At 31.6% G+C, this 21,257-nt stretch overlaps 1 protein-coding gene across 1 annotated transcript; it reads left to right on the plus strand.

Moving 5' to 3' along the window:
• Positions 1–4,225: 4,225 nt before the first annotated feature.
• LOC148615045 (con-Ins Im2-like) lies at positions 4,226–20,733 on the plus strand. The gene is made up of 3 exons (XM_088589660.1): positions 4,226–4,426; positions 14,843–15,079; positions 20,098–20,733. Exons 2-3 carry the CDS (start codon positions 14,848–14,850, stop codon positions 20,292–20,294), a joined length of 429 nt encoding a protein of 142 aa, XP_088445786.1. The 5' UTR covers positions 4,226–4,426; positions 14,843–14,847; the 3' UTR covers positions 20,295–20,733.
• The last annotated feature ends 524 nt before the right edge of the window (positions 20,734–21,257 follow it).

Below are 21,257 nucleotides of genomic sequence, written 5' to 3' on the forward strand. Positions count from 1 at the left end.
CAGTTTTCAAAAATGAAATTGAAAGAAGCCGCATATTACTTAAGGTTCCAGCTTTCAATTCATATATAGTTGAACGTTTTCTTTTCATAAAGATCTTCTTTCGGCAACAGAACTATTTTTTATTTTCAATGGTTATATCAAGGATATTTTGTATTTTAACCATAGTTGATTATAGTAGAACATGGGGAAGTGGGCTCTTTTTCTTACTGTTACGACGATGTAACTATAAAAAAAGTGAACATGTTTCATCATTATCATTGATGCCCTGTACCACGTGAACCCAGCGAGTGTAATTCTACACTGCACGGACATTTTATTAAAGATAAAGTTATTATCATGATAGTTTATTTGAAGTTAACTAACTAATGCACTGCTTGAACAGTAATAATTTCGATTCAGTTTGGTTTATGTTCTATCCATACATAAAAGTCTGCTTTTTAAAATTAGGTTTGGTTTTATTTGATGTGTCAGGAAATGCATTCTCTGTGCGGCAAATCAGCAAGAATGGGATTGGAAAAGGAAGAGAAAAGCGTTAAACTGTAAAATCAACAAAGATGTAATACAAATATTGAAAACATATGAGTTAGTGTTTGTGAAATTATATTTCAGCGATACAAATAGTAAGAAAATCCAATTTAATAAGATATTAAATTAAGAGTGATGTAAAGAAACAGAAATGAATACTAGAAGGAGAAGTTGTAATTTTGACAATAAATTTATCTATTTCACTTCAAATGATTTATTATGTGTTAGCTAATAAATACCTTTCGAATCAGTACTTTAATGTGAATTTATGTTTTGTTCGTGTTGAACGAGGACTATTGTGTCCACGAAATTCCATGATTTATGAATGCTATCTTCAGAAGATTTTTAAAAGCAATTATAAATTATTAAGAAATAAACATCTTCAGTAGAAAGACCATTCTATGTTACAATTACAAGGAAATTCTTAGTATCTTCAATTTATGTTTGTCTGTTTCTAAAATGTTTATGTGACTAAGTGTGTACCAACAAAGAGCTGTGACAGTGAGATTCATTCATGTTATATGCAAGAGGAAAATACAGTTCACACGGGTTTAGAAATATTTATTTCATTTAAAGCGGCTTTAGCCGTCATTTTCGTAAATTTTTGTTTCTGTCGAAATATACTTAACCTTTGAATTATTTTTACTAGTTTATACTTTTCATGTAAAATTTCATTTGATATCCTGAAATAAAATGCCTTAAATATGAAATAGGTGTTGATACATATATTGTCTTGCAAGACAAAAGGTCGAACTAGATAAAGTTCGTATGCATGTAACTTCTGGTGACCTTAATCCGCGTATGTGCTGTAAGGGTTGGTTCTTGATTGAAATGAAATGAAAACAAGACATGTGCTTACCAGTGTATCCGTTATTGCTATTTTTAACCACGGTGAACGTATTTATAACCTAAGTACATATCCTGTCGGCAATCGGCGGAAGTAATGGCGAAAAGTAATTAGTAATTAGAACGTTCGATCTCCTTCGATTAAAAAACGTTGTTTTCACAATACTCTATAGGTATTATCGACATTTGTTGCTTCAATTGCATTACTACAAACTTATTTCATTGAATCAGCAACATTCAATAGAATCGAAACTGAACAAATTTGGCAGCTAAAGCAGCGTTAAGAAATGAATGTTTTATTTTTGACGTTGCAGTTTTTTCATAGGCATTGACCGTATCTGTTTAACTGGCTTCATGTTTAAAATGTTCGACCGATCAACGCTTTTACACACAGAAAAAAGATACAAAATCGAAACAGTTGATTTAATCAGTTTTTCTTATTCTGTTTCTACCCATTTTCTTCTGAAACAATGAGTAGTGATTGTTTTCTTTTTGTAAATTGTTCTTTGTACTGATGTGTCTGCTGATGTGATCGCTGATTTACCGATTATTACAATAGCATGCACATGCTTTTTAATCACCACTGGTAAATTCACGCTGCAATTGAAGAGGAAGGTTTAGTGCGCTCTAAGTCCTAGATTTAACCCACCATTTCGTTTGAAATGCCTGTATTAAGTCAAGACCATTGCGGTACCAGCTGCTGTTATATCTATTTTTGCCAGATTTATTTTGGACTTGACTTGATTATGAATCGGATCAGTGTTTGGTAATTTTGTTGTTACCCTAATCTATTTAATCTTAAAAAAAATATTAGAAAATAGGAATACACATGGATCAATAATAGTAGTTCACTTAATTGTGGGCGTGGCATGTATAATTAATTAATAGTTAAGAAACATATTTTATTTGCTCAAAACAAAATTAATTGGACAAAAGTAAATCATTCGTATTAAGTCCTTTCCTATGTACATTATATGAATATACACAAATATGAATAAAGAGAACATGCTTTAACAATTATATGAATTATTCATTACTATAAGATTTTTTTCATTGACTCATCAAACATCACGTGTATAGACGATTATCCAACGAGATTATTGTATTTTAATAATATGCACAGCAAATGTAATTATATGATGATAATTAGCACTATGGACAACCAAAATGAATTACTGTCAAATTGTCTCAGTAACCACCTGTGTTCTGCAGTAATTTGTTTAAACATATCTCCAAGAAGTGTATTCTTCTATGTTTATTTAACCTGTAAATGAATACTACATTTCTTATGCAACCACTCTTTTCTTACCCAAGAGGATCCCTTAAGATAATATATACAGTAATCACAATGAGATTCTTTGTGAAATGCCCTTTCAATTATTTTGTATCTTGAATGTACCGGAAGATGTTACTTCTGAGTGCTCCTCGTCTGAAATCAAGATGTAATATTCGAAGTACGTGTATATGAAATCTGTAACACAAAGTGCATCTGGCCACTGGACTGAGAGTAATTAATACTACTGTAAAATAAATTATGGCTATAACAAATACCTATTGAGCTACATTTTATCGGTGCAACGTTGAAAAATCGAACCGTAATCGACCATCTACCAAATGTGTAATAGCTTATCAAATGAATAATACAACAAGTAGACTTACTAATTGTACGTTTCTCGTTACAACATCATATCAGACGGTTTTCGGGATTTATAGTCTATAAAATGTATAAATAGCAGTCTAATGGCAGGTTTTAATTAAACAAGAACCTTAACAAGTCTATTGCGACATCAAATTACTTTTTACTTGCAATTACCATTTTCCCATCTCTTAACATTTAAATACATAAAAATACTATCAAATATAGAACTCAAAAGAGAATATGAAATTTTGATATCAAACTTGAAATTGAATTGAATATATTGCAATTCTTTTCCATCCAGCATTCTCTGGTACACTGTTACACAAAAGGTGAAAAAAGTCCTGCTTATCGCATTAAAATCATAAAACTGCAGGATAATCCTCGATACTCTGTAAAATATTGAACTTACAAATAATAACATGAAAAGCATTGGTTTAAACGCTTCTTATCAACATACCATGACCTTCTCACAAGAAGGATTGTAACAAAGTTACTTTAACTCTTACGAGTGGCAATTGAAAAGGCAACACGGGAAATTGTCTACTAAGAATTGGGTTACAGGCTCAAGTTTATTTTCATGAAGTTTTTATTCGACAATTTCTAATTACAAAAAACAATAATCACCGCTTATAACAAGTCAATAATGAGGAAAGAAAGTTCATGTATACAGTATGTTGAGAAGTCCTAGAGTTTTTTTCTAGAAGTTTACTTTAGTATTTCGCAATTTTGTATTATATGGTTCTTGAAATATGAAATAAAGTATTATTCAAATAATTGTATGCATTGTTTTCTTCAAGAAAGAAACTATATATATACCGATTGTTTTAGAACACTGTATGTGTTCAAAACGGAAACAAACGTTAATGTTGATAAAAGCAACTTACTTGATCTAATGACAAGTTTAGAAAATACAAACAATAATAAAGCAAATACAAGCGATATGTAAATGTTCATAAATCGTTAAAAACGATACATTTAAAAATTGAACTCTAATAGGAGGCTTCATTTAATTATAAACATTACGTAATTCAAAGACAAATTGCGTATGTCTCATGCTTTCATCGTAAGATACAGAATCTTAATCGATAAGTCGTATAGAATTTTCCCGCCCATTTTACGACAATACTCTAAAACCAACTGATAATTTCGATGTCACCCATATGTCATTCCAAAGCCGGGTTTAAATGACACACTCAAAAGCTCTATCAATGTTTTATGCTAACGATTTATTTGTTTGTATCTAGTTTCTGTTCGTGTTTTAAACTATTGACGAATTTAATCGGAAATTAAACTGTTTTATGAGGTTTCGTTACTCGCACACTTAATATATAAGGTGTTTTAACTCTAATTTTCATGCAAATTATAAGTTAGAAAAACGGCGACGATATTCGGCAGCTAGTGGCAGCAGGGGTAAAGGTAAGCATCTTGCTATTTGTTGATCAATTATGTAACTCTTTCTAAACTTGTGATGTATGTTCCTATTTTTTTTTTTTTTTTTTTTTTCGTAAAACATTTTTTTTCACAAGCGGTGATGCAAATTTCTTTTGTTTAATTTTCATAAAATCAAGATAACTTGCAATTGAGTTTGACCTTAAATGTCTAAGTATTGATTTTCACCTGCTGTTACTACGGTGTATTTGATTACTGTTATTTTCTTTAACTAATTAATTTCCGGTTTCTGATATTCACAACACAAACTGATGTTCATCACTTTATATTCCCTGTTATTTCGTTACAAAGCTATACATTATAAATAAAGACATAAGTACTAGCATAGAATTTGAATATTTTTAAGTGTCATCTAGACTGAAATTTAAATGGAAATATGAATTATGGACATTTATAACTTTTATTTGAGCAATCGAATCTTGAGTTTGTATGACCAGAATGTGAATAGTTCATGATGTAGTAATATCTGTTCAAAAATGTAAATTTTCAGCAATTTTAGATATTGTTAAAATATTTAAAATCATAATTTATTATCAAAGTGAAGTTATCGTGAACATTTTTACTTTTATTTCACTTGCAATGTATGTCAATTTTATACTTAAATAGTTATAATATTTGGTTGTGACCCTCAAATATAAATCAATGTTCTTCGTAAAACACTCTAATGCTTACTTTAGCGGAATAATGAAATTGTAAATTGTATTTTTAGTGTAAAAAGCTCACCTCAAAACTAGTTATATGTAGGTAAAATGGTCGTTCTGTTTAATTTTATAATATCAACGTAGGCGTTCATATAACAGTCAAATGAATAAACACTCAAATACTCCTACGTTAAACTCAAGCATTGGACAAAACGTAGCATGCACAATGTGGCACCATAATTGATTTTGAAAACAAATAATTCCTCCATTTTAAGAATAGACAAAATCTATTCATGAAGCTCTTTATACACTATTAAAAGAATTAGACTCAATGACAATATTTTAATAAATACATTTGAAAAAAAAGAACTACAATTGCATCAAAGTTATTTGGTTATTTACTCACGTCAGTAAAATTTTAAAATAGATTGGCGGTTAAACATTCTGAAAAAAATCTATAAAAAAAACTCCAATAGAAAGATCTATAATCCTATATATATATTCTTGATCGAATATTAAACAAACATCTTAGTGACTAACTCAATAAGCTAGTACGTTATGCTCGATATTGACAACTTCGAAAAACATTTACTGTTTGCTGTTAAATGAACATTTCCTTAAATTACTATCGCGATTTTGAAGAAAAAGACAATTTTTTTGTATGCTTATGATAATGATTTTCGTCAAAGTATCGTTGTTCGCTGCAAAAAAATGATACACTATGCACACTCACAGCAGTTAATGTTGAAATTGTTCTTCTCTTATATCTATAAGGTATTGTTAGCATGGTCAACTTTGCAGTATGTACAGGTTTGTTGATAAAAAAAATAGTACAATAGTAATTTTCGGTTGTAAATTGCTTTGCAAATAGTAAATGGCCTATTCAATTGCAGAGCGTGAAACTTTGACTACTATGAAAAGTCTAAAATTTGCATTTAATTTGTTTCCTTTTATGAAGTTGACGGTATCTGCTGCAATACAAGTTACAAACAACTAAGTCACTGATAAAGTATATTCTTTTGAGTCCACCTTAATTTTGCAGTTTTGCTCAGGACATTGCTAAAATTAAAATCATATTAAATATCAGAATTTTATAAAGTTACTTCAAATTTTAAACAAATTTAAAATAGATTGGCTACCAAAAAAATCAAAATATGTTAAGTACCATCAAACATGCATAGGTTGGGAATACAATAACGTTAGAAATTTCATTCAAAGAGATGTCTAAACGACATGTATGTTCTTTCTGATTGTTGTTTTTTAGAATTGGATATATCCTTTATCTTGAGTTATTCGTAAAAATGAAAACTCATAACGAAATAGAATTCGTAATGATAAAAGAAATATATTGTTTATTACGAGCAATTTATATATTTTTAGGTTATTTATGAATGTCTCGACCATAGAAATATGATAATCAATTGCCTCTCAATTTTCTCTCCATTTGCCTGTATTGCATAATGCCTTTTTAATTTTTTCTACATGGTTCTATTCAAAATGATGACATTTCCCACAATTTTGTTCATAAACCATCAGCGTTTTCAAAATTTTATATTGAACTGTTAGTTTGATCATACTTGTGTATTAAAAAATTCTAAAAAAAAGGGTTTATCAACTGTATCTAATTACTTTTGTAAGATTAGTTTCAGACAAATCGACTTTTTTAGAGAACCTAACCTTTCTGATCAATATATGTGTCAAGTAATCATAAAACTGTCTTAACTTTATAACCAGAGTAAATTATTGATATTATTATTAATTCTGAGGTTGATTAAGGTTCTTTCAATCTATAATATTGTTATTGCTAAATGAATAAAATCAACTACCTTTTAACGTGCCACCTTTTTTACTTCAAATATTTCAATAGATTTAGTCATCTTCCGATCGAACTTTCGACATTATTTTGTTATAAGTGATTATATGATTTTTCCAATACAGAAATCTTTCTTGTGGTAAGTCTTGTGTGTTTACTTAGAATAAATACATATTACAAACCATGTGTTTAGGTCTATTCAAACTTAAGAATTGATGTGAGGTTACAAATTTGCGATGGAAAGTGGGTGGATACCTCTAATCCCGTCTTTTCTCTAACATTTATTGAAATCGATGAGACCAAAGTCAAATGAGACTCCACATTGACCACTTGGACGAAAAGTCTCATGTTTTCCCAATGTAAATAAGGATACTTAACCTACCGGTGAACCTGGTTCATGCTCCATGCTTTTATTGGAGTCTTTTTCTATTCGAAACAAAATATGAAAAATAAACAAATGTATGATTAACTTGACCGCCGTCTTCATTTATCCATCCCCTCAGACGCATGTCATGATTTGTGGTAAAATGATGTTCAAAAGTGACATGTTTTCTTTCCTCTGTACTAATTATTCCGTAATTTAGTTTTTTGCTAAAAGGAAACGGTTCAACAGTAATCTTACAAAACAAATGCTGTTGTTTGAACTGTCTATATCAGTTTAACATAAAGAAGGATTTTGTCAGTAAAAGTAAATTGAGAGTATTCATATCAGTGCAAACATATATGACAAACGAGACGATTTTGAATTTACAATTATAAACGATCCTTCCTTGTGCAGTCATATACCAGTTTTCCCTGCCTATTATGTTATATTTCTCAGTGGTTAAAGTATGTCAAAACTAGTAGCGACTTTTGTGACTCCTTCAGACGCCACTGATGCCTTAGAGACAAGCTTTTGGACCAAGGTTATAAGAAAATAGGTCTCATAGGCTGTCTAAAACGTTTTATTTCTGATATCCATACCTTACTGAAAAATATTCTGTTTCTGATTACTAGGTAATAGATAATGGATTTTCATTATGTCTTCAAATTTATTTTCTGTAGTCATCATGAACTCGTGGATCGTTATGGTGTGTTCATATCACAACTCATACGTTATGCCAGAGCTTGCCGAAACTACGCAGACTTTTTGTATCGCGTTAGAACTCTAACAAATAGGCTTCTGGAACAGGGTTATGTTGCTACAAGATTGAAGTCATCACTACAGAAGTTTTATGGTCGTCATCATGAACTCGTGGATCGTTATGGTGTATCAATCAGCAACATGAAAAATAATTTATTCAATGGGTCATAGTTTTCCTTTCCTCGTTTGTCTACCCCGGACTTGACTTTTTATGAACAACTCGGTGGTTGTTTCTAGAAAAGCAGAGGACGCTTACCCTACCGGTGCACCTGCTCCATGCTCCCAGTTTTTAGTGGAGTCCGAGTTGCTCATTTACTTTTGTTACTTCGTATGTATGATTTTAGTTACTTTATGTTCTTTGTTGTGTATGTCTGTTTTCCATGTCTGGTCTTTGTCCCTGGATTATATTCTTTTAATTACCGCTATAACCTTGGTTCCCTTGATTACTCTTTTCTTTCCTCGTTTGTCCACCCCGGACTTGACTTTTTATGCGCAACTCGGCGGGTGTTTCTAGAAAAGCAGAGGACGCTTACCCTACCGGTGCACCTGCTCCATGCTCCCAGTTTTTAGTGGAGTCCGAGTTGCTCATTTGCTTTTGTTACTTTGTATGTATGATTTTAGTTACTTTATGTTTTTTGTAGTGTATGTCTGTTTTCCATGTCTGGTCTTTGTCCCTGGATTACATTCTTTTGATTACCGCTATAACCATGATTCCCTTGATTATTCTTTACTTATATATGATTATTCCATTTCAACTTTACGCACTTTCTCCACAAAATTCAAAACTTATTGAAACTCGTGTCTTAGATTTTAATTAGTTTATTTGTATTTACTTCTTTTCATTTTTACTTATTATTGTTCATATCTTCTGAACTGTTTCGTCAACTGATGATTTAACAAATGTTGACTGGTAGTAATTTTATGCTGCCCATTTGTGTTAAAATAATGAATCGTAATGGAAAACAGATATTAAGATCGCCATAAAATCTGGTTTAACCCATCTTTGGAAATGCCTGTCCAAAGTCAGGACAATGACACTGATTTCCAACTTTCTGGTTTGATATACGGTCCTTTCTTTTGACTATTACTTTTAAATACTGGCTACCGGTAATTTTGATAATATCATTTAGTACGTGGTCTGAGATATCCCTCGTGCACCCCAGTACTCATCAACCAAAATATGATTTTCAGGTACCCTTATACCTTCCGTTTATGAATCTTTTTGTCGTCAAAAAGTAAACTTAAGCTTGTTTTTGTATTTGTTGGCTACTTTTTATACCTCGGTTAGATACAAATGATTTTTTTAAAAAAATTTTTGATTCTACGAACTTTTTTCTACAGAAAAAAGTAAACGGACATATGTATGCTTCATCATGTATCACAATGCCTTAGCTTTACAATGGTACCAAGAAAGTTGCGGTAACACTTAGGGTTTTGTGGTAAAATGAAAAAATATGTACCCCTACCTCGCCGAAAAATCGCTTAAATTGACACATTTTTTAATGTCGAAACCCATGGAGTATTAATGCTTCAGTGAAAATGGCTTATTTGGTATTTTTTGTTTAGTATTGTCAAAATTCATACTTCTGTGGTTCTTTTGATGAATTTTGGCGATGTTCGTAGTCAGAATTTACCCCCCCCCCAAAAAAAAAGTGAAAAATGGGATTTTTTTCGTTTTTTCGGTCAAAAGTCAGATAAATTCGACTCTAAAAGTTATTGTTCAACTTAAACGTCTCAAATTTGGTATCACTCGATAGATAACTTAATATACCAAGAAAACTAATTTTTAAGAAAGGATTTTCAAAATATGTTAAAAATATTACCCCTATCTCTAGAAAACTGGTCTCAGTATCAAACAGAATTCTAATTCACAGCATACCAACACCGTAAAACTCATATTTTAGGCATTCACAATTTAGATTATGATGTTTCCAATATATATGATCAATTAAGGCGCTTGGATTTTCTTTTTTGGGTAACAATCACTATAAAATCGTAAAAATTGGAATTTTCAGAATTGCAGAAATTTCTTCTATCTCACCCGCTATTTCCCTTTTTTCAGAATACCACACTTTAATCAAGCTTTTGTGTGATGCGGTACATTAATATAGTATCTTAGTTCCAGATGAGCCCAAGTAATAAATATTTGAACTTTTCTGAGTCAAGTTAGGTGAAAAATTGCCACCCCTAACCATGAAAAAAATATCTCAACATGAACTAAAATGTTAATTGTTGATATAGAAACGGTTTACAATAGATATGTTGGGTACTATCGTTTTAATTACCGATGTATACATCATATCTTCTCATTACAGGCGCGTATTTCCCATTTTTCGTTTTTCTTGATAAATTCTGAATTCGAAAATTGCAAAACAAAATTATCGAAAGAACCCCAGAAGTACAAATTGTACTAATACTAAACAGAAAATACCAAATGAGCCATTTTTTTACTGAAGTATTTATACTCTAGGGGTTTTGACATTGAAAAGTATGTCAATTAAAGCTATTTTTTGGCGGGGTAAGGGTGCATTTTGTTCATTTTATCGTAAAACCCTAAGATTTATTGCATTTTTATAGGCTTATACTGAAAAAGAACACGAGAATATTGTTTGGTGACAAATTGAATCGGTAATGGGAGGTGTAAAGGTACCCAATAATTACCACGAAGCACGGTTGACCATCCCAGCCCATGGACTACTTCCCTTCACTCCTACGTTCTACGGCTGTGATAGGAAATTACTTCAATATTAAGATATTTGTCAACATAACTATGAGTTAAAGAAAACAAGATTTTTAAGCAATTAAACATATTTTCTTGTTCAATAATCGTAAAATATGTCAAATAAAGACTTACAAAAGACCGTGATTCATTTAATGAAAAGAAACGATATTAATTATTGGCTACTTGTTTTTACGCAACATTGTAAGTTTTCAGTGATCATCAGCTAACAGCAAAAAAGCGACAAAGAAGTATTAATTACAGTAAATTAGGTCATATTGAGACTTTATTTACTTGTGCAGAAGTTTCGTCTAAAATATTTTCGAGTCCTTTATAGACGACGTAAAAGCAACAAACGCTTAATATTTTAATTGAGATGATGAAAGTTAAAAGATGCACTGGTACGGAAAACATAACCCGATTTTGCAGTGATCTCATTTATCGATTGATTGTACATTACCATTTTACTCTTTTATTAAAAGAAGTGATGACTTTTCATTCTTTCCTTTCACCTGTGGCAACATCCCTTCAGCACCTGCGTATGGAGTGTTCATATCACAACTCATACGTTATGCCAGAGCTTGCCGAAACTACGCAGACTTTTTGTATCGCACTAGAACAAATATTCTTCTGGAGCAGGGTTATGTTGCTACAAGATTGAAGTCATCACTACAGAAGTTTTATGGTCGTCATCATGAACTCGTGGATCGTTATGGTGTATCCATCTGCACCATGAAAACTGATTTATTCAACGGGTCGTAGTATTCCTTTCCTCGTTTGTCTACCCCGGACTTGACTTTTTATGAACAACTCGGTGGTTGTTTCTAGAAAAGCAGAGGACGCTTACCCTACCGGTGCACCTACTCCATGCTCCCAGTTTTTAGTGGAGTCTGAGTTACTCATTTGCTTTTGTTACTTTGTATGTATGATTTTAGTTACTTTATGTTCTTTGTTGTGTATGTCTGTTTTCCATAACTGGTCTTTGTCCCTGGATTACATTCTTTTGATTACCGCTGTAATCTTGGTTCCCTTGATTACTCTTAGTTCATCTGGTCCATGCTTCCAGTTTTTAGTGGAGTCCGAGTTGCTCATTTACCTTTGTTACCAAGTATGTATTATTTTGGTTGCTTTATGTTCTTTAAAGTGTTCGTCTGTTTTCCATGACTGGTCTTTATCCCTGGATTACATTCTTTTGATTTCCGTTAGAATATGGTTCCCTTGATTACTCTTAATAGACAGGTCAATCGCATAATTGAAAATCAAAATGATAATGGTTAATGAATATTTAAATAAAACAAACAATGTTATCCAGCAAGAAACGAGAAACCCTTCAAATGTGAACTACAAACTGCCAAACACTGGGGCTGGAACGCCCAGAATTAGATTATTATGCCCGGGTGTTTACATGCATATCTGCGGGCTGCTTTTTCTAAAACTTCTGCACAGCGTTTCGACTAAGTACAGTGCAGAGCCTTTTTGTTTGACCAGCCGGTCTAATGAAATGTCTGACATAAATCCGCAATCAACCCATCACATATTTGAAATTGGTATCTAAAGAAAAGTAAATTCGGACAAAAATTCTAAAGCATTATCTAGATGAAAATTAAATAAAGAAATATGAATAGTAGTTACTGCTCTTTGATCTCTGATTCTAAATCACTACACAGGGATATTGATTATATATTAAGTAATTCCCAAAATATCTAAGAGTATGTTAATACAATATCACCCATTTTAGTTAGATGTTTTAAATAAACTACCAGCCTTTAAATACTGAGACAATTTCATCTTAAAAGAACAAATATGTATGATTTTTTGTATTTTCCACATCAAAGGATTTCTATGTTAAAAATAGTGTTGAAAATAAAATGTCTCAATGAATCACTTCTATATCAAATACTTGTGTCTCACAAGAATTTCAGAAGATTAAAAAAAACATTAAACGATATGTTTTCAGTAATGAATTATTATAAACGGACCTGCGTAAGAATATTCTTGTACCTCCAATATATAACATATTTTAAGAGCTTTATGTCGATGGTTGGTGTGTTGGTTCCTTGTTCCTTTGTTCCTTTTGCATTCAATTCTTCAATTCTTTTTTCAATTCTTACAAAATGATAGGTAACTATAATTTTGAAAACAAAAGATAGTGCTGTCTTTTTCGAATTCACAGATTAAATGCATCTTTAAACATTATTGAGGCAGAAGCATTTTTTTAATTACAAAAACTTTCCGTACATGTGATCTAAAACATGGTACAACAAGTAAAAGTATGCCTTTCACGTCATTATGTCCAGTTACACAGGCAAAATTATTTCACATGATTTTCACACAGATTTCAGATGGTTTTCACCTGAACTGAGCAAATAAATTTTGTGTCAGAGTTCACGTGAAATTCGTGTGAATCGAGCCGTCACGTGCAATTCACATGAGTTGTCCACATTGAATTTATATTAAGTGAATTTCACGTAAAAATCATGTCAATTTCATGTGAAGTTCACTTGAAGCTTGATTAACATGAATTTCATGTGAAAAATATCTGCCTGTGTAATATTTTAAGTATGAGTAAGAAAATTAAATTTAATGATTATATCAGCAATGACCTTTATAGGATAAATGGGATAAAAGTTGAACAACAAAAATCCCTTTGACATGCAAATTGATTTGATGATTGTTACGATTTTACAGTGTAGCACCTGTCCTAAATGTCATTAACCATAGTGAAATATTTCCAAAATGGCATCAACCAAAATTACATTATTGGAGAAGTGAAAAAGATATTCTCACTTGTTTGACTAATATTATCACCTAATTAAATCCTGGAAGTCATATCGACATAGATCAGTTTGATGTGGTGGATAAACAACCTTCTGTAGGAAGTATTAGATGATGATTTGTTAAAATTAATGACAATGTCAGTCTTGACCTTTAAAGAATTAACATTTTACACAAGATTAATCTCCCATACAGAATAATCATAGAATACATTAATATCAATTCAGACATTTTCTGATCTTTCAAGCAAATAGGATCAATTTGAACAGCGTTGTCAGCAGGTTGTTAAGTTGAACAGCTGTCTTCTAATTAGCAACCTGTTTAAATGTTAAACACTAACAAAACATTGAGTATAATTATACATATATAGTACAATTGTGCATTCAAATACCATATCGTGTAGAAATTCTTAAAAATAATTTCAATTAAAACGCAACAATAATTATATGGTGCTTAGATTCATAGAACGATTTTGGTAATTGAGCACAATTTATACCCTAGAATGCAAAATGAAGGCAATTTGTTTTTGACATGCAGAGAGAAAATTATACAGGAGAATCAATTCGTTCCTTTTATTTTACAATAAGAACACACTGTTCCGTACACTTATCCGCTATTCTGAATATAGAATAAGAAAACTAGGATAATAAAACATGTTGAAACATCTTGGACACAATGCATTAAGGAGGTAGACCTAGGGTAAGGGACATAACTCTTGAAATTAGTGATATGTTTGTATCATATTCAATTTCACCAAAGCCTTTCTAGCTTTTATCTGAAACAGAATAAAATCACTCCAAGTCTTACATGAGATTGATATAAAATGATGAATACAAACGTTCCAATGATTTCTAAGAGTTTTGTCCCTTACCCTAGGTCTACCTCCTAAAATAATAATCCAAGTCTACTACAAAAACACAAAATATACAAATGGTGATTATAATACGCTAATGTCTATGATAATAATATGATGTATTCTTAAGTTATATCTATCAAATAACGTCGAACGTTTTACCCTTATAATACAGCAAGTTCGATAAAGTGTAGAAACATAAACCAGAAATAAGTTATGTATCGTCAATGTTATACAAGACCAAGCTATCTAAAGAGTACTCTCTATGATTCAGTTTTCACCCTTTCTTATGATGATCGTATTTGAAAGAATGACGGTAATACGGTAAGAAGATTGGTCTAATCATGAATGTAAATCCCTGACACTACTAACTGGACTCAGCTGTCGTTCTCGTATCTAACCAATCCCCTATTAATGATACAGATTGTAATTTATTCTTATTGTTTTGTTCAATTTTAGGTAAAATGCCCAGATATGCTGTTTGGTTCCTTATTTTTGTATGTGTACTGTTAATGGTAATCTGCCCTGTGATGAGTGGTTTTGAAAAGTACTGCAGGTCAGAAAATGAAAGAATCGGAGGACATAAAAATGGCATCTGTGGAAAGGACTTATCAGAAATAATAACTTTGATTTGTGACGCAAAGTACAGCAACCTGAAGAAGCGTTCAGTGGATCATAATGTAAAACTGGATGAAGGTAAGTAACTCTATTATTTTTTTCTGTTGTTATTTACACCCATTTAACACCAATCATTTATACGTTTTAATTCTTTAAAGAATAAAGCACATCAATAGTTATCTAACATGGATGAATTATGATTATAATTTTAAATTTATACGCAAGTTGTACGTAACCATTGGTACCAACGGACAACACATCGAAAATATACACTAACATGCACACCCTAGGTTACAGAACATCTCAGTTCTCGAATTTTTATGATTCATTTCGTTACGTCATTACAATCTATAAAATGAGAAATGACCTGTTCGCAAACCGGCAATAATTGCCATGAAAGAAAAATTGGATCTCAGCCAAGTTAAGGAAAAAACATAAAATTTCTACGAAAAATGTATCTATTCTAAAATAAAAACAGAAAGATAATTCTAACAACATAAATTATCGTAGCAATTGTCACTCTACCATTTTAGAGCTATGTTGTAAGGTTATTACATACACCGAATTTTAGTTTAAATAGGAAAAGTTAAACTTTTTCAGTTTACTGTAATCGCAGTGAGTTCTTTCTTACAGTAGATTCAACTTCTTCGGTACTAAATCAATTCGAAAATGAGAGGTACATACGTATGTTAATCATCTAAAAGTTACAATTTCCCTCACCGTTTCTTTGTTCTAAAAAGCAAAGAGTGTGGAACAGGTGTATTTTCTTTCCCACAATTACCATTGCCAATTTTTTGCCAATGTGCCGCCAACATTTTAGTTATTCTACCAGCTCTAATTTGATTCAAACAATATACGTAAAACCTATGTGTGTTTCCATACTCCGAACTCATTGTGAATTCTTAAAACTCCTGTCATTTGACTATATATTGTACGTTTTACAAATATCCTAATTTACAATAATATATTGACCCAAAGGTAACTTTTGCAATAATTGTATTAAGAGTATGACATTATCATTTGTCATTGGCCCGTGAAAGCTATTTCCATTGTAGTTAAAACCACCTACAATATATTCCGTTGATGGTTTACTTGATAAAATGGCCATTATTGTCGTAAAATATGCCCAAAACTTTATCGTAGAACAACTATCAGAAAATAATGTTTTCCTTGTTATAAAATAATATCAATAATTGGCCTTATTTCTTAGATCAAAAACATGTTACTAAGCTTTATTTCATTTAAACATTCTCTGAAACAGAATCAATGACTGGATCACATATGTAAAAAAAGAACCAGAGTTTCTCCTCTGATTGGTCTGTACGTGAAACGAATATTTAAACAAAATAATATTCTTGTTAAATTGCTCAATCATTGACCGATTTTTGGTTGGAAATTTTAACAACAGACAATACATTGTGACTTTTATCAATAATACTTATTGTAGGGATCATCAAGTGATCTTAGGTCATTTCTGATAGCTGATGGTCAATGAAAGTTCATATGTGAATCGAAATTCAACGTTATATGGAGGCAACTCTTATGAGCCCTTCTAACGTAAATCAAGTTTTAATCATCATACGAAAAAAGTAGCAATCTAATTACCCCACCATTGCTTGTTTATTTTAGATATACAACAATTTCATTTAATGTTGTTTTCTTTCCGTGCGTACAAGTCAATAAGCTTCTTCTCCAATAAACACTAAAACACAAATAAGATTTTTCGTTTTAATTTTGATTTTTTAATCATATATATTCATGTTTTTAAAAACTAAATGGTAAAAGAGGACCTTTCATGAAATTTTATATGGCTGGAACTCTTTACTTTATAGGATTCGTATGCATCAATCATTAAAATCTTTGAAATTAAACTTTTTGATTATTTGCCTGATTTTAAGGGTAGTTCATTAATTATACTGAAGTAATTTTCCTACTAAGGATGTTCAGTCATAAAAAGGCTGTGCATAAATTTAATAACTTTTCCAAACCTTTTGTTCAAAGTACATCAGCACAATTATTCATGGAACAACTTACTAATTTTAGGATCACTAAATACTTTCCGGAAAACATAATATGTTTTGAATCAGTTGTCAAAGTCACGCGCAGTAAAATAACCTTTGAATTCGTATTAGAAATAGTATTTTAATGTACATTGTTGATTTACTCCTGAGTCGACTGATCATGACATTATAAGTATTTATTCAATAAAATTTCACCTATAATTTTCTGATGGGTTTACAGAAATAGACAAATATTTATTGAATATGAAATCAAGCGCTTAACACTTGGAAGATGTATTTTGACTGTCTATCAATGTGTTAATACCATTTGACTTTGCACGTGTTCAATATCACATTTAACCTAGGCATCATAGGTCTTCTCGTTGACCTTATGGGTCCCATTTAAGACTCATCGTCGTAACAATTGCTTATGACAATTCCAGCATTGTTTTTGGTTTCTTTGTCATCCGGATATACGATTGTATGTTATGATAAATACTTAACGTTGCGATCATTGCGAATGGTAAATATTATTTCTATATTACACCTATAGATTGCTAGGCACATGCAAGATTCTCCTTTATTTTATGCTTCAATGTCATTCTGAAAAAATATTCTGATCCGCGTATTGGCTAAGAATAAAGTCATATTGTACCAGGCGAAATGGCATATTAGACTGGTAAGTCAATAAAAGAATGATTTAGTAAAGTTAACAATATTTGCTGAGTCAACGGCTACATAGAAATTCGACTAGCTTTGGACCTTATTAAATATGAAATAAAATACACAACTGTACTAATGTATTACTTGTATGCAATAGAGTAATCATGGGAATTAAGATTCTGGAGGAAATCAAAAAGAATGTAATCCAGGGACAAAGGCATGACATGGAAAACAAACACAAAAAGAACATAAATGAACCAAAATAATACATACAAAGTATCAAAACTAAATGAGTAACTCGGACTGCACTAACAACTGGGAGCATACACCAGGTGTACCAGTATGGTTAGAGTCCTCTGCTTTACTAGAAACAATCCCCGAGGTGCTCATAAAAAGACAAGTACAGGGTAGACGAGAGAGGAAAGGAAAAATATGACACGTTGAAAAAAATATTTTTTTATGGTGCAGATGGATACACCGTGAAGATGCAAGAGTTCATGATGACGACCACTAAACTTCTGTAGTGATGACTTCAATCTTGAAGCACCATAAACATATTCCAGAAGCTTAATTGTAAGAAGTCTTCAAAAAGTCTGCATAGTTTCGGCAAGCTCTGGCAAAATGTGTCAGTTGTGATATGAAGGTGCTGAAGAAATTTGACCACAGATGAAAGGGAAGTTGATAACAAGGAATAAAAAGTCATCGCGTTTTCGTATAGTTTGGTCAATTATTTTCCTTTACAATCGATGTCTAAGTGTAGGTCAAGATATGAGCCTGACTTCACAGTGTCTGAAGTATTCTTTATCTCAAGTTCTCTTTGGGGTAAATACGATGTTTAAAAATCCCCGAAACTAGGATTGTTTAACGATAATATGTCATTTATATAGCGGAAATGAACTGATAAAATGATCTAGCTAAAGGATGCTCCTTCTTTCGGATCAGATCAGTTATAAAGTCAGCCTCATAAGAGTGAAAAAAAAAGTTCAGCAAGCAAAGATTTACAATTAGTTCCCATTGGAATGCCAACCATTGGTGAAAACTCGTGTCTACCACACTGGACAAATATGTTGTCGATCAACAACTCCAGCATTTTGAAAACATCTTCGGTATATTTGGAAGATGATTTGGAATTATTTTTAACAAAGTATGAGGAATCTCTACCAAGAACTACTTATTTGTATCTAGGTGTACCGCCTTTTTTGAGTAACGAGGATGTAAAATATTTTTTTGAGTCGGGATTTTAACTGAGTATGGGGGATGGAAGTATAAAGAGTTGAAAAATCATAGGTTTTAATGCTATGGTATTCTGATAATAATCAAAAATTGAGGGTTTCTAGAAGATCTTTTCAGGATACAAATTGAATCAATACCATTACGGGATTAATAAGTGGCGTGGTAGGACTGGACCCTCTTTGACATCTTATGCATATTCTGATCATCAAACATCAACATACGTGAAATTATTTAGTGGCAGTGAAAATTGTAACAAGTGAACTATCAGATTTCTCCAATCAAGAAATTCAATGACGGTAACTGATGAATGAACGTTAGTTACTTACACTATCGCAATTTAATAGGTCCAGGTGTTTTATTGTAGGCTATCGGTTTTTTTAAATATCTTTGAAAACGAAATTTTAAATAACAATGATTTCACAACGAATTATTGTACTTAAAGCTTATCTGCTACTTAACATTCTTTAGTAATGATATAATTTCAACGAAACAAGAATACTTTAAATTCATTGATTCTCTTTAATAGAAAATGTTTTTCTTTTTCTGTATTATGAGACTTTTTTCTTTTAACCCAGTCAATATTGACTCTTTGTCCCTTTCTAGATCTTTGTTCCAGGAAATTGTCTGTCCATTGTTAGCAGAAAATGCAACCGAAAATGTGTATACACGTTATAAAGGACATTAAAAGGGTATCAAGTAGGCTAGGAATGAGAAACTTTCCTGTGCGTGTGTGTGTGTCCTTCCAGGCTTACCCTAAAGCAGTAAATGTTGACAAGTAATGTACCGTCGACGAAAATGCACCTATCTACACTGAAGTTACCATCGTTTTTTTTAAATATCGACAATATTGACCATTTATTAATATAGATCTAAACTAGTTTGACCTTTTGTACGGAATTGATTAATCTCCTGTAGTGTCAGAATTCGATCTGCTACATCCACCAAAATACTTATATTGTTTGAAAGTGTAGCTTAAAGCCGGAGTTTTTATGAAAGGCTGTTACTGTTGTTGAACGTTTTTGAATTTCTTTATAATTACTTATTAAATACGTTCGTGTTTCTAATGTATTTTTGAAATCATTTTCCTTTTTTTTTCATTCCCAACTTTAATGACATTGATGTGGTTTAGGCTAAAACTTTCTCATAATTCTATGATTTATAATTTTAACATAATAAAATGTGTTGTTATTTGTTTTGCAGACGATTTTCCTCGATTCTCACCGATGCAAGGACAAATCCTTGGGAAAAGAAATGCTTTATCATACCTTGGTAGAGATAAACGATTCTATGAATTCGGAGACAAATACCAAGGCATAGTCTGTGAATGTTGTTACCATCACTGCTCCTATGACGAGTTATCTCAATATTGTTTGTACGATGTTGTCGACTTTAAATAACAATAATGATAACTTACATTATAATTTGATTTATATGTGTAAATGTCGCTAGCAGGCGTAATGTTTATCCCTGTTCAGTGTGGAATGCATCGCGTATTTGCGTTAAAAAGAATACAGATTTGGTGAAAATGTTCAAATGGAACTATGTCTTAATCAATTTGATCGTAATGATTGTTAAAATGTGTAGTACTGTTATGTTGAATACTAAACAAACAAGTCAGAAAAATATCACAATTATTACCTGTGCAAATACTTACTGGCTTTGTATTCCACACCATCTTGTCCCCATGTTAAAGTGTGATGTGATGTGTGATGTATATATGAGTTTGCCTTCACAGCCCAGAGTAAGTCTTAGACAACACTCTACCATCGAGAGCAGCCAATAGAACTTTGTATGTTATTTAATTTTGCGATATTAAACTTTGTTTATTTGGAACAATTGACGTTTTTGCATCAACAAAGTCTCTCTGGGTAGAGATCCGGAATGAATAGTATTCCCAAGTTTAGTCTGTTTTGTAATAAATCGTACATATTGAATAGGGTCGTTCTTTCGGAAGAGTTTTATTACAATTAATTCTTTCTAGTTAAGTTTTTAAATCTGAATACTACATGTCTCCATTTTGAGTATGTATCTCATATGATTAGGATTTATACAAGTTTGGAAAGCAAAAACCACAAAGGATGTTTGAATTAGCAGCCACACCCTCCACTGCTGGCTTAAATAATAATTAATGACCATGCGCAGTCAAAATATAACTGTAACACATAATTTATGTCTTCTTAAGCGCTTATTTTGCTTTAAATGTTCATTGCAACAACACTAGTCTAACTTAACACAAACATGCGTTGTAGTTGACAATCTTTAAACATTAAAACATACATAGGTTTGACTTAGATACTTTTATGTCTGTTTTGTTTTGGGCGTTGACATAGCCAAATTATGTCTAGTTAAACATTTTTGTT

The sequence above is a fragment of the Perna viridis genome, chromosome 6 (genome assembly GCF_037379345.1).
Source record: "Perna viridis isolate PV_CMFRI_1.1 ecotype Kerala chromosome 6, ASM3737934v1, whole genome shotgun sequence".
NCBI classification, from domain to species: domain Eukaryota; kingdom Metazoa; phylum Mollusca; class Bivalvia; order Mytilida; family Mytilidae; genus Perna; species Perna viridis.